General features: G+C 43.6%; 1 protein-coding gene across 2 annotated transcripts in view; it reads left to right on the forward strand.

Moving 5' to 3' along the window:
• Positions 1-4,572, forward strand: part of slc25a28 (solute carrier family 25 member 28) — a 70,604-nt gene extending 66,032 nt beyond the window's left edge. For both annotated transcript variants that reach the window (XM_084321056.1, XM_084321057.1), the window contains one exon: positions 2,328-4,572. In XM_084321056.1, coding sequence (XP_084177182.1) covers positions 2,328-2,884 — 557 coding nt within the window. In that variant the 3' untranslated portion in view covers positions 2,885-4,572. The remainder of the gene's footprint in view (positions 1-2,327) is intronic.
• The last annotated feature ends 8,748 nt before the right edge of the window (positions 4,573-13,320 follow it).

A 13,320-nucleotide genomic window follows, 5' to 3' on the forward strand; every position in this document is an offset into this window, starting at 1 on the left:
TATACACACAGACAGTGGAGCTGTTTGCAGATAGCGAGCATTTTGACTTGTTGCGTGGTGGCGATGTCTCGCAGATAATACAACTACAAGTATAATTATATAATATATATATTTTATATAAAAAATTTAAAAAGTGTATATTATTATTATTATTTTTTTATATAAAAAGCAAAAACGATCGGTATCGGCCGATATGGCTCATAGACGATCGGTGATCGGTATCGGTGGCAAAAAAACGTGATCGGGGCATTCCTAGTAACACAGAGGTCTGTGAAGATATAATGAATAAAAAAATCAAATGAAAGAAAAAAACTACCAAAAACCTGAGAAATCTCGGGTCTGGCACTCAACGCATGGCGAGTTAAATCTCGGGTCTGGCAGTCAATGTGTTAAGGACCAGCCAGTCACTATAAATGGTTCCTTAGGTTCCACAATTCCGTTCCAATAATATATAAGGAGGTAGCTTACCAATAATGATGTAGTATAAGGAGGTAGCTTATCAATAATGATGTAGTATAAGAAGGTAGCTTACCAATAATGATGTAGTATAAGAAGGTAGCTTACCAATAATGATGTAGTATAAGGAGGTAGCTTACCAATAATTATGCTGAAGGAGTCGACTGAAGGCTTCTTGTCCTCTGCAAAAGCATGCAATTGGTCCACTGATGGATACATCTTGATATTTGTCTAGTCCAGGGGTTCCCAAACTTTTCAGGCCGGGGCCCAGAAAATAAGGCGTCAGAGAGCCGCGGCCCAATGCACATAGTCTGTTTTTTTTTTCTTCTTTTTTTGCCAGGCGACCGATTTTTTAAGCCAAATATCACTTCAATCCTATTAAGTTAGTTCAAGTTAGTTATTCATTTATATGTGCTATTTATGAGAGGGCTAACTTGTTGCAAAATAATAATGATAATAATAATAGCCTCATTAAAATACTATTGTTGCTTCGGTTGTTTTCAGCGTTTTATGTGCATAATCTGTTATTTAGTTTGAAATGTTGGTTGAAATAAGTAGATTTTTCGTTTTTGTTTATTTATTAAGTTAATATAAAACCATATAGTCACATTTTAGAATACAATAGAATAGAATTTTAGAATACAACTAGAAACACTGTCCTGGCCTCCTTCTAAGTTCAGTGGCCTGAAAAAAAAAAAAAAAAAAAAAAAAAAATTTAATTTTTTTTAAATCGTCTCGCGGCCCATCCGTGGCTGCTCGCGGCCCACCTTTGGGTCGCGACCCCGACTTTGGGAACCACTGGTCTAGTCTAGTGTGTTCATTAGATGGGTGAAATCCTCTTTCAGTGCCTCTGTGCCTGTTTTCGTAGGCAGTTAGCCTCTGGTATGCGTGCCATTAGCGTTAGCCACGCTTCTAGGCCTCTTTTCTTTTGGAAAGAATGATAAAAAAATATATTTTTTTTTTTATTATATTCGACTAAGAGGTTGACCAGTCGACTACGGCTCCTTTTTACCGATTATTCGACTAATCGATTAATAGGGGTCAGCCCTATAAGGAGGTAGCTTACCAATAATGATGTAGTATAAGGAGGTATCTTACCAATAATTATGTAGTATAAGGAGGTGGCTTACCAATAAGGGCCTTAAAACTGAACAAACACCAGTATTTGTGTGTGTGTTGACAGAAAAAGCTACGACAGTAGTCTAAAGCGGCACATTACAGGTGCCTCACATGACCCTGGGGGGGACATGCTTATGTTATCGCTGGCCTCGACCGTGCGGTTTCCCATTCGCACACACACACACACCCACCCTTCCAGCTGCCCCTTGTCCACCTGCTCTGGCTCGTCAGCTAAAGGACACCGGTTACAGTCGTGTCGTGCAGCTGCCGCTCGGGGTACAGCTCCCCGTGGGACGGGCTACTATTAAAAACGATATGCCTCATCTCTTTGTATCCATCTGGATGAGCGCCGCGTGCAGGAAGCCGGCTTCAGTCGAGTTAATCTGCTCGCGGCATTCCACGCTCTGCCCTTCAAGGATGTTTTGACTGCTGCTAATAATTCACTAATTTCTCTGTCTCTTTCTCTCTCCATCTGTCTCTCCTCTGTCTCGCTCCCGCTCTCTCTGTCTTTCTCTCCTCTCTCTCACTCTTTCTCTGTCTCTCTCTCTCCATCCGTCTCTCCTCTGTCTCTCCCCGCTCTCTGTCTCTCACCTCTCTCTGTCTCTCTCCTCTCTCTGTTTTTCTGTCTGTCTTTCTTTGTCTCTCTCTCCCTCCTCCCTTCTTTCTTCCTACGCCGATGATCCCGGTCCCCGACGATGACTGATATACGCCTGGTCGTCTTTTGCGTCCCTCCCGTCCACGACTCCCCCCAGTTGTGAAGCAGCGCATGCAGATGTACAACTCCCCGTACCGCGGCGTGCTGGACTGTGTGCGCGCCGTGTGGCAGAGGGAAGGCGCCGCCGCCTTCTACCGCAGCTACACCACGCAGCTCACCATGAACGTGCCCTTCCAGGCGCTCCACTTCATGACCTACGAATACCTCCAGGAGCTGCTCAACCCCCACAGACAATACAACCCCTCCTCCCACATGGTGTCCGGGGCCCTGGCGGGGGCCCTCGCGGCCGCCTCCACCACCCCGCTGGACGTCTGCAAGACCCTGCTCAACACCCAGGAGTCCCTGGCCCTCGGCTCCCTGCCCTCGGGCCCCGGCCAGCCACAGGGGCCCCACAGACAGATCTCCGGCCTGGCCCACGCCTTCCGGACGGTATACAGGCTGGGCGGCCTGCCGGGCTTCTTCAAGGGGGTCCAGGCCAGGGTCATCTACCAGATGCCCTCCACGGCCATCAGCTGGTCGGTCTACGAGTTCTTTAAGTACGGGATCACCAAGCACCAGCACGACAAGAGGAGGGTGCAGCACAGGGAGGCTTAGAAGCCAAGTCTCCCCCCTCTCTCTCTCAGCCATATCCATCCTCTCTCCACTCTAGAGAGGAAGGGAAGTCGATAACGCACATAGAATCTAACCAATTCCCATCTCAGTTGACCCTCTCCCCTCCCCCCCCCCCCCCTTCTTTTTCCAGACAGCCAATAAGAAAGAGTTCCATATTATGCTGTTTTAGTCAGTGGCATTCCTGCTTAGCACTGTGGGAACAGAGATTTGTTTTGAAATGCTTCTCGTTTTGTTTTTGTCTCTTTACGGACAGTGTTATAGTCGCAGTTTTACCTGCGGATTCTTCTTTTGGCAGCCAGACAGATGAGCGGTACATTTCTTTGAGAGCATGAGTATGAAACGGCAATGCACTAGGTGTGAGGTGGAGGAGCAGCCAACAGGTGGCAGTAGTGTTACTTTGGCTTATCGTTTTTTTGGTGTGGGGGGGGGCGGCCATGAACAGGTTTCTCTTCACCACTAGTCCCTAAACCATAACTGATGCATAACTGAAGTAAGAACCGGATCCAGTTTGGAATGATGGAAGTGGAAGCTTCTATCACGGTTCTCGGATGTCCCTCCTCTTGAACAGGAAGACGACCCCAAGCTGCAATAGGGAAGCAGCCTCCCCCCCAGGTTGTAAAACTGGTCAGGGATGGTCGCCAAACATATTTCTGGTTACACGTGTGAATTTATACAAAAGGTTTTATCGAATTGATCAGATTTTGTGTCAAATGTTATGATGAAGAAAGATTCTAATTTATTGCAACCATTCAGGTTTTAAGAATTAATATTGAAAATATTTTTGTAGTTAAACCTACTCTGTTATGTTGGCAGACAGCTCCATAGTGTAGCCTAGTCAGAAGGTCTAATATCCTGATGCGTCGCTTGGGAAACCCTACCGTGTTTAACGTGGCTAATGTGACACATGTGTAATATTGCAAAAACTATATCTCAAACATTTCAGAAGTGAAGAAAACGACATTATCAATTGCTAACTGTGACAACCGTAGATTTTTTTGGGGATCGATAAAAGGTATTTTGTGTAGGTCCCATGGGACCTAGATTCATGGAATTTCATCAGCTAATTTAGGACCATGTAAAACGTTGAATTATAGCGAGTTTCCTACACGGCGGCAGCAATAGTTTGTGTTGCTGTTCATGAAATACCGTGCAACTGCATGCCTGGGATGCTGTCATCCACGCTAACCCTGTATTTACATCAAACTACGTTTCCAGTCGTACATGGAGAAATAGACGGTAACATCCATTGTCAACATGCCTCAAATGTCTCTTAATGTCTCTGTCTAGAATGTGCAGGGGTGCACCGATACCGGTGGCGTACGTCAGGCCGATATCGGGTTCTGAGAATTACCCTCCCAATACTAGAATCTAACAATGAGACATATGTGACACGCAAAGCAGAAAGTAATGTTCAGACACCTAGAAATGTGTTCTAAATTGAATTCTACCCCAAACAAATGGTCTTTAGTCGATACCGTTTCACTGTACTGTGGAAGAAGTGCCATCGGTGCATCCCTCACCTCGCTAACGTGTGCTCTGACGCGTTAAGATGTCCAGAACCACGATAAGGAGTTGAAATATCTTGAACCACTGAAATGTTGAACTATGACCCCTTCCCCAGGGTTCAGCTTATGAACGGAAGCTGTCATTCTTATTGATCTGTGTCTTGATCGCCCCCCCCCCCCCCCCCCCCCCCCATCCTTGCACTGCACTCTCTCCTGTGTTTAATAAAGTCTAGAGCTGTGTGGGCCTCCCCCTGTCCACACGCTGGAAGCCCCCTTGTCCTGACTGAATTCATTCAAAGAGCCAGATTGCACATGACAAATGCTGCATGCAGAGAGGATAACATAGTCCTTTATTGATCCCCTTGGGGAAATTTGGCCATCATAGCAGAATGGGGCGACGCGGTGGGGAGGTACAGGTCTGGGCAGGGTATAGTAGAAAGACATAAATATAGTCAATGAAATTATAGTAAAGATGCAACAATATAATTAAGAGTTATATATTTAAGATGCCTGTAGGCTTACATTCCAAGAGTTAGGGTATCAAGAAGGCATATGTTATTAGTATGGTTGGCCCCTAGTTGAGTCAAGTGTTTCTTAAGATTGGTAATAATAATGGGACATAACAAAGTGCTAAGTAATAATGATAAGAGTAGTAGTAGTAGTGAGTTGCAGGTTTCAATCAGACAATAGTGATGATGGTATACTTCAGATGTATTGTCATTATACAGCACAAGTACAACGCAAATAAGTCTTACAGCGTAACTTGTAAGAGTAGGATATGTAGGCTATAGATGTATCTACAGTATGTTAGCTACAATCTACTATCACTTGTGAGAATCTTGATTCATAACCCTGGTTAGAACCATCTTCTACCCATTGACGGGACAAAGGGAAGATGGTTTTTTTGTGCATAGTCACTGACTTATAATGAGACGACTAGATTAAAAAGATTTTGATATAAAGCAACATAAGCACATTACAAGTGCTTTAATGTAATTGAAAACGTTTTGCTAAAATACAAATATGCCAACACAAGGTGTTAATAGTTTAACAATCGCACAACAAAGGGTGGTGCAGTGGGCAAGGCGCTCGCCACTAACGCAGGAGATGCTGGGTTCGAGCCCAGCTCTGCGTTACTTCCGGCTTGGCTGGTCGTTCATACTAATACAATTGGCAGTATTAGGGGGTGGGAAGCTGGTGGGTGGGGATCGGACGTTGTGGACAGCGACTCCTACAGGTCGGTTGGTACGCCTGTACAGCAGAATCGGTAAGTATCGGGGCAGCGTGAGCCTCCCACGTGTGACTCCTCGCCACTGAAAGATCGCGCTGTGCAGGTGAAAAGATGCGACTGCTGCTTCCTCGAGTACCGGAGGGGACACGTGATGTAAGGCTTCGTCCACATTGCAGCTGGCTTGTGGGAGGCATGGCCTAACGGCGTTCGAGACAGGGGAGGGGAGAATTGGACGATACGAAATTGTGGACGGGAGAAAAATGGGGAGAAAAAGTAGATAAAAAAAAAAAACAATCGCACAACAATTATTTAGCTGATGATTTTATCCAAAGTGACTTACAGATTGTGAACAACGTGTCACCAGGAGGTACATCTCTGGTAGCTATACGTTTCAACAGTCATAGAAGACTCGCAATGTTTAGAATGCATATTATGTCTAAAATGGGATGGGAAACAAAGAACAAGAGTTTAGTCAAAGTATAACGATGCCCCATGGCACGTCTGCTCAGTTACACGCAGGGGTGTAAAAAGTACCCAGAAATTATACTTAAGTGAAAGTATGGGTACCGTCTCAAAATCTTACTCAAGTAAAAGTCAAGAGTATCTGGCTAAAAACACTTACTTTTTAGTACTTAAGTACTAAAAAGTTAGTTAAAACTTTTTTTCTGACTGTCTATTCTTTTGATAGCAGGTGTTTAATCAAAGATCCTGGCTTTCTAGTCTTGCACAAGGACCAATGGGTATGGGCGGGTTAATTTTCCATTGATGGGATTTGATTGGCTGTTTTTAAATAAAGTGTGGGCGCAGGATTAACACTATGATCGCCGTGGACGAGTTACACGTCATTCCTAGCCATGCTCATTCTGCCGAAGACGCCGTAACTCGTCTTTGATGTCAATATTTCAAAAATCTGTCATCGAAATCATATTTCCTTTCCGGAGCCCTGAGACACTCAACTCTCTAGCGGTTCAAGAGCGCCATCTGGTGGCCGATCGGCAGATCGCCAACCGGAAATTAACCTTTGAACCGGTAGTGCTCATCCATATGTGGTCCGGGCACTCGCTATCGTTAGAGAGACTCCGTATTGACACAGTGAACATCGATCGGTGCAAATAACTCGAAAAAACAACATGATTTGGACGTATATACTATTCTACAACCTGGAAATGGATCGGGCATTTCTCCATCCCATAATAGAAAAAATTCTGTTCCACGCTCATCTGCCAGCGGCGCGAGGAAGCCACGGTAAGATTCAGCGTTATATTCTAACATATTCCATATAAACTGCTATGATGAACATATGACCCACTCTGGATGAATCATCTAACGCTGCCCACGGAATTATAAACGATCCCCCGCCCATCCGGTCATCATCAGATGATGCGTAGAAACTTCTAGAACCACGTCCAGTTGAAATTTTTTATCTCGCACAGATTCCTACCAAACTATTTGATCATCAATATAATGCATTTAGGGCTATAAATCACGTTCTGAAGAAAGCTGCAGAAAACGATAAAAACATACATATACTTTAGACCATATTTTAGTATGAATATGTGAATGAAAAAGTTTAACGTTGCTACACCCTGAACAATACATATAGGACATTGAATGGGCCATAATAATGGCAATTTAGCAATGGAATTTAAAAAGTTATAGCCCTGCAAAGAAGGGGAACTTCTCCATAGACAAATAGAGCTGGCGAGGGATGGTAAATTATGAATTTAACCCATGGCGATTAAAGTGTTAATAACATTAACGTTAGTTCGGCCAGAGAAACAAATATACTAATTAAAATGGTTGGACCTGCGATATTTGTACTTTGTAGGTCTGCATTTTAAATGTAAGGAGTAAAAAGTATGTTTTTTTTCTCTGAAATGTAATTGAGTAAAAGTACAAGTATACGAACCTAATAATACTCAAGTAAAGTACAAATCCCCCAAAACAGTACTTAAGTATTGTAACAAAGTACAAGTACTTTACACCCCTGGTTACACATACATTTATCTTTGTGTTTTGAAGGCACCACAGTTCATTCATTCTGAGAATTCCCCTGGCAACGCTCCGTCTGTGTCCTTGTTTTCCTATCCTTGTGAGGATACAAACAAGATTATCCATCCTTGTTGGCCGCACTCCACAAGCACAAGAGGCTACTTAAATTGAGGTTAGGGAAGGGTTATAGGCTTGTTGATTACAGTAAAGGATTACCCACAAGGCTGTGTGTGTGTTGAGGTATTTATTGAGGTATTCTGTTGGAGGTAGGTGGTACAGTGTTTGGGTTGAGACCCAGGTGCAGATCTAAACTTTGACCCCTGGGCCCTGAGAACAGGAAAACACAACATTGACTCACAATTATCCGAGGAAGATGGAAAACACATCTACTTTGCAGGAATGATAACAAGATCTGTAACGAATGACGAAGGAGATGTAAGATGGTGTAGCACGCAGCCAGTAGCGTTCACTTAGCTAGAAAAGGGCCTACTATACATTTGAATAACAGCGATCATGGCAGCTCCAGTGTTTGACATGGTCTTGGAGTGAGAAACGCCTACATGAGACAATAGGCCCCGCCCACACCGGAGGGGGAAATATTCCACGCTCTCCATTCACTTTGAGTTGCTTGAAGATGCCTCCTTGTCATTTTTTGTCCGCTAGCGAATGACAGACAAATGTCTAAATGCTGCTCTGTGTGGTGGGATCTGGGATGCACTAACAACAGGGTAAAGAACTCAGAAAGCACGTTTTTATGAGCCTCTGAACCAAAAAACATAACTTTCAAGAAGGGAATATTGCATACGGGCAAGACGTGAGGCGTCAGTGGCTGTTTCAAACCTTCATGTCAACCCGTGAGACACTTGAGGTTTTACCCTTATTCACAGTGACGACGAGCTTACAAAACGAGATGCAGTTTGTCAGCAATTTCATACATATAGGCACAAATTAAAAATGAACTATTCAAAATCAGCTAAGACGGTTACAAGTCGACATACGGTGGTTGGAGATTATACTTTTAAATGCAGCAAAAGAAGGAAGAAGCGTCAGAGTCAGTCGGAGGGCATTCCAGGCAGCCACGTGCACACACAGAGCCCAAGGGGTGCTTGAGCACCTGCCCTTTTGAGCCTCATAAAAAAGTGCCCTTTTGAGGGGAAAAAAATATATTTTTATTTTCTTTACCGTTACGCATATAGACTGCCCTTCCAACTGAAAAATGTCAGGATAGAATCAAAATATTAGGTAAAGAGAGAGAGATGCCCCATATTCCATTGCAGTTTGCATGGCCTCCTCAGCGTGCCTCGCCGCGGACCTATATATTTTATGCATAGCGTGGGTGATGATGATAGAAACTGCTGTAGCGCATACGGGGACACGAAGAAGTCAAGTCCGATGGGATTTGGGAATCTCAAAAACAAATCGGGATTGGAATAAAAAAAAATGCATTATATATTATTTCAGGGATAAGTGAGCTCCTGCACTGATTATTATAGTTCAATATTTGATCACCAAAACCCCCCAAAAAGCATAAAAAGGGGGCTTGCGTGCGCTCTGTTAAAACACACAGGTAAAGTGCCCTTTTCAGCCTTTAAGCACCTGCCCCTCTAAAGTCCTGTGCACGTCCCTGATTCCAGGTGTTGGAAGCATCAAAGGAAAAAGCAGTTTTTCCTAGTTGAGAGCAAACTGGAGGAACCCTAAGATAAATTTTAACGTGTAGAATAGATTCCATTCCAACAGTGTTGTGATGTAAGGGGGACGTTTACCAATAAGGGCTTTAAAAATAAACAAATACCAATGATGGTTACACCTTTCAACCAGAGAAGGCCATCAGTGACAGTAGATAGAAAGTACCTGGTACCTCCCTATTATTACCTTGATTGCTGTCCATGGTAACAGGCTGGTGCTCTTAGGCTGAAGCTTGGCAGGTCTGACATAGAGTATGTCTCTACACTATCGTCAGCATCAGAAATCCTGGTAAAGATCAATTGGTCCATTGTCACTAAATGCAGCCTGTTAATTAGCCAGGTGTTTCCTCAGGGCATCGTTCCAGACTATGAGCATCTGTGAGGGGAGACAACTGTGGACTGAGACGGCCAATAACGATCTCATAACAGATTGTTATCATAGATTGATATGGTATTAACATTAACCCTTTTTAACCTCACCGAGTCCACATGGCTTTTTTACATACAGTTACGCCTATGTTTGAGGTCTCACGGTGTTCCATTAGACATACCAGTTGAACACCACAGATACCACAAATTCTTCTATGAAAGAGAAACATTGAGAGGTTTTGTATCAGGTTTTTATTATCAATTACTAACGTCCTCGTATGAAACCCTCCAACTAGACACTGTCTGGAGGAGGGATATACCAGACCTGGAAAGTGACTTTGATTGGCAAGAAGTATGGGCAAATGTCCGTCTTACATCAAGGAACCCGGACCATCAACAAATCAATCTTAACTATATTCACAGGACATACTTGACTCCTATAAGACTGAACAGAATGGGCCTGAAACAAGACTCAAAATGCTCCCAATGTACAAATGGAGACGAAGGGACATTTATGCACATGTATTGGGACTGCCCACCAGTTAAGGCATTCTGGAAAGATGTGACCCATCAATTATCAAAACTCGTATCTTGGAATATACCAGTACACCCCTCTGTATTGCTTTTGAATGATGTTTTTGAGTTTGCAGTAGATCCACAGCTAAAGAGATTGGTTTTATCGGGTATCACAGTAGCTAAAAAACTGATCGCATCACGCTGGTTTCAACCGGAAAAAATGTGCCGGAAAGTTTGGTCTCTTACATATCTCGATGTGATTTATCAAGAAATATCTAAGAATTCTGGGTCTCAGCGAATCCAAAATGTCAATGTGGTTAGAAGTGGTGGAGAGAATAAAAGCTAGCTTATAATGGTAGTGTCTGGTTAGGAGTGAGGGATAATGGAGGTACTATCCAAGGAGGGGTCCGGGAGGGGGGGGTTCGAGCTGGAGCATATGTGTGTAGGGTTTTAGAAAATAGGTATTAGGGGTATATCCTGTATAAGGCATTTGTATAATTGTTAATTTCGTTGGATATACACTGTATACGGTAAAATATTATTATAGACTTTTTTTTTTTGTCTTGTTTCTGTACTTGCATGTAATTTTAGCCACCTTGACTGTTAGTTTCATTATGCATTGTGTGTCGAGTACTGACTTTTAATAATTTCTGTTTTGCAATAATAATAAAAAAAAAACATTAACCCTTTCACTGCCACACGACAGAAGGCTAACCAGGCCTGGACTGGCCATCTGGCATACCGGGCATTTGCCCGGTGGGCCGACGCATATTTGGGCCGTTATGATACAAAATTAAAAACATTTTTTTTTTTTTTACATTTGGTCAACGACCGGCCCACTACTAGGCTGGGACACAGTGGGACAGCGCCCAATTGGTACTGACTGACACTGGGCTGGCCCAATCACATATCTTACTAAGCACCCCCCCGCCAGTCGTGCAGGTACATGACTGAGAGGGGGGCTGGTACATGACTGAGATGGGGCTGTGGTACATGACTGATATGGGGCTGTGGTACATCACTGAGATGGGGCTGTGGTACATGACTGAGAGGGGGCTGGCACATGACTGAGAGGGGGCTGGTACATGACTGAGAGGGGGCTGTGGTACATGACTGAGAGGGGGCTGGTAAATGACTGAGAGGGGGCTGGTACATGACTGAGAGGGGGCTGGTATACAGGACTGAGAGGGCGCTGGCTGGTACATGACTGAGATGGGGCTGGCTGGTACATGACTGAGAGAGGGCTGGTACATGATTGAGAGGGGGCTGGTACCATGTATTGGTAGGTACTGACTAACACTGGGCTGGCCCAATCATATCTCTTACTAAGCACCCCGCCAGTCATGTGGTACATGACTGAGAGGGGGGCTGGTACATGACTAAGATGGGGCTGTGGTACATGACTGAGAGGGGGCTGTGGTACATGACTGAGATGGGGCTGTGGTACATGATTGAGAGGGGGCTGTGGTACATGACTGAGAGGGGCTGTGGTACATGACTGAGAGGGGCTGTGGTACATGACTGAGGGGGCTGTGGTACATGACTGAGAGGGGGCTGGTACATGACTGAGAGGGGGCTGGTATACATGACTGAGAGGGGGCTGGTACATGACTGAGAGGGGGCTGGTATACAGGGCTGGTACATGACTGAGAGGGGGCTGGTACATGACTGAGAGGGGACTGGTATACAGGACTGAGAGGGGGCTGGCTGGTACATGACTGAGAGGGGGCTGGCTGGTACATGACTGAGAGGGGGCTGGTACCATGTATTGTGCATCATTGTAGGTCAAACCATTAAAAAGTTAACTTCCACGGCAGCCATTTTGGATTTTGGTCTCTCACAAATTGTCCCAGCCTTTTTTTTTTTTTTTTTAATACACCCGGCTAAATTAGTTTATTAACCCTCCTAGATGACAAATCCATTGAGAAACGAAGTACCACAGATGACCCAACTACTAGGTCCATATCGTATCATCATAATATTATTAAAAAAATCATTAGGATAAGGGTTCCCTTGATAAAGATGTGTAACAGAGTTTATTGTGATTCCACTTGTCAAGGTAACTAAGACCCAATAGCATGGCACTTAATGGTTCTAGGGATTCTTATTGGTTGGTGGGCATTTCCTTGTGGGCTTCAACCCAAGTGTTCACGTTAGCGTGGCACCATTACATGAGGAAGCAGCCCATGGTAGGTTCACAGATGTACACCCAGAATGAACATAACATTCCTAAATGTTTAACTCTCACTACTAGTTGGAAGTATTAATGTAGGCATGTTGACAATACATTGTAGAAGGTAGCGACCGTATGGTAAATGTGTTAAAATAATAATTAAGTGAGATTGTGTCGAAAATGTATATAACTAGCCCACATGTTAGTAGGCTAATTATTCCCAATTCTTCTGTAGTGAACGGTGTTCGAGGGGTCTGATGAGCCGACCACATAACCTGTCTAACCAGGATCTTTTGTGTGTTACCAGGTACAAAATATTGTCATTTGATTGTACATTGTTTATTATTTCATGTTATTATATTGACCATTACATGAGGAAGCAGCCCATGTGAACGGTGTTCGAGGGGTCTGATGAGCCGACCACATAACCTGTCTAACCAGGATCTTTTGTGTGTTACCAGAATAAACCACCCAAGACCGTGGAGCAAGTGTCTGTCGTTCAATTAAAAAAAGTACACAACGCATTGGTTATAGATGCATGGAAAGGCTGTATAATATACAACACCTGTAGCTCAACTGCAAAAACTGCTTTTTTGATTTGATTTGTATTTGGAAATTAAAAACACATCATAAAAACGAATTATCTCGACCAATTTGTATTCCTGAGGATATCACCTAAAAGCATTCATTAAAACATTTATTTCCAAGGTGGTCCTCGATGGAAGACATAAAAACACAGCACGCCTACTCAACTGCAAATCTTTGCTCAACTGCAAAAATGTATGCCTACTTATGTATTAGCCTACAGGGAAAAACACATTCATAACAGGCAGCAAAGTTTATTTTCAGCCAAGTATGGTAATAAGGTAACTATTATTATATATATATGGTATGGATTACATACTCTTATAACTTATTACTATCTGTGGTAGTGTAACGGATATGTA

The sequence above is a fragment of the Notolepis coatsorum genome, assembly GCF_963971535.1.
Source record: "Notolepis coatsorum genome assembly, chromosome: 9".
NCBI classification, from domain to species: Eukaryota; Metazoa; Chordata; class Actinopteri; order Aulopiformes; family Paralepididae; genus Notolepis; species Notolepis coatsorum.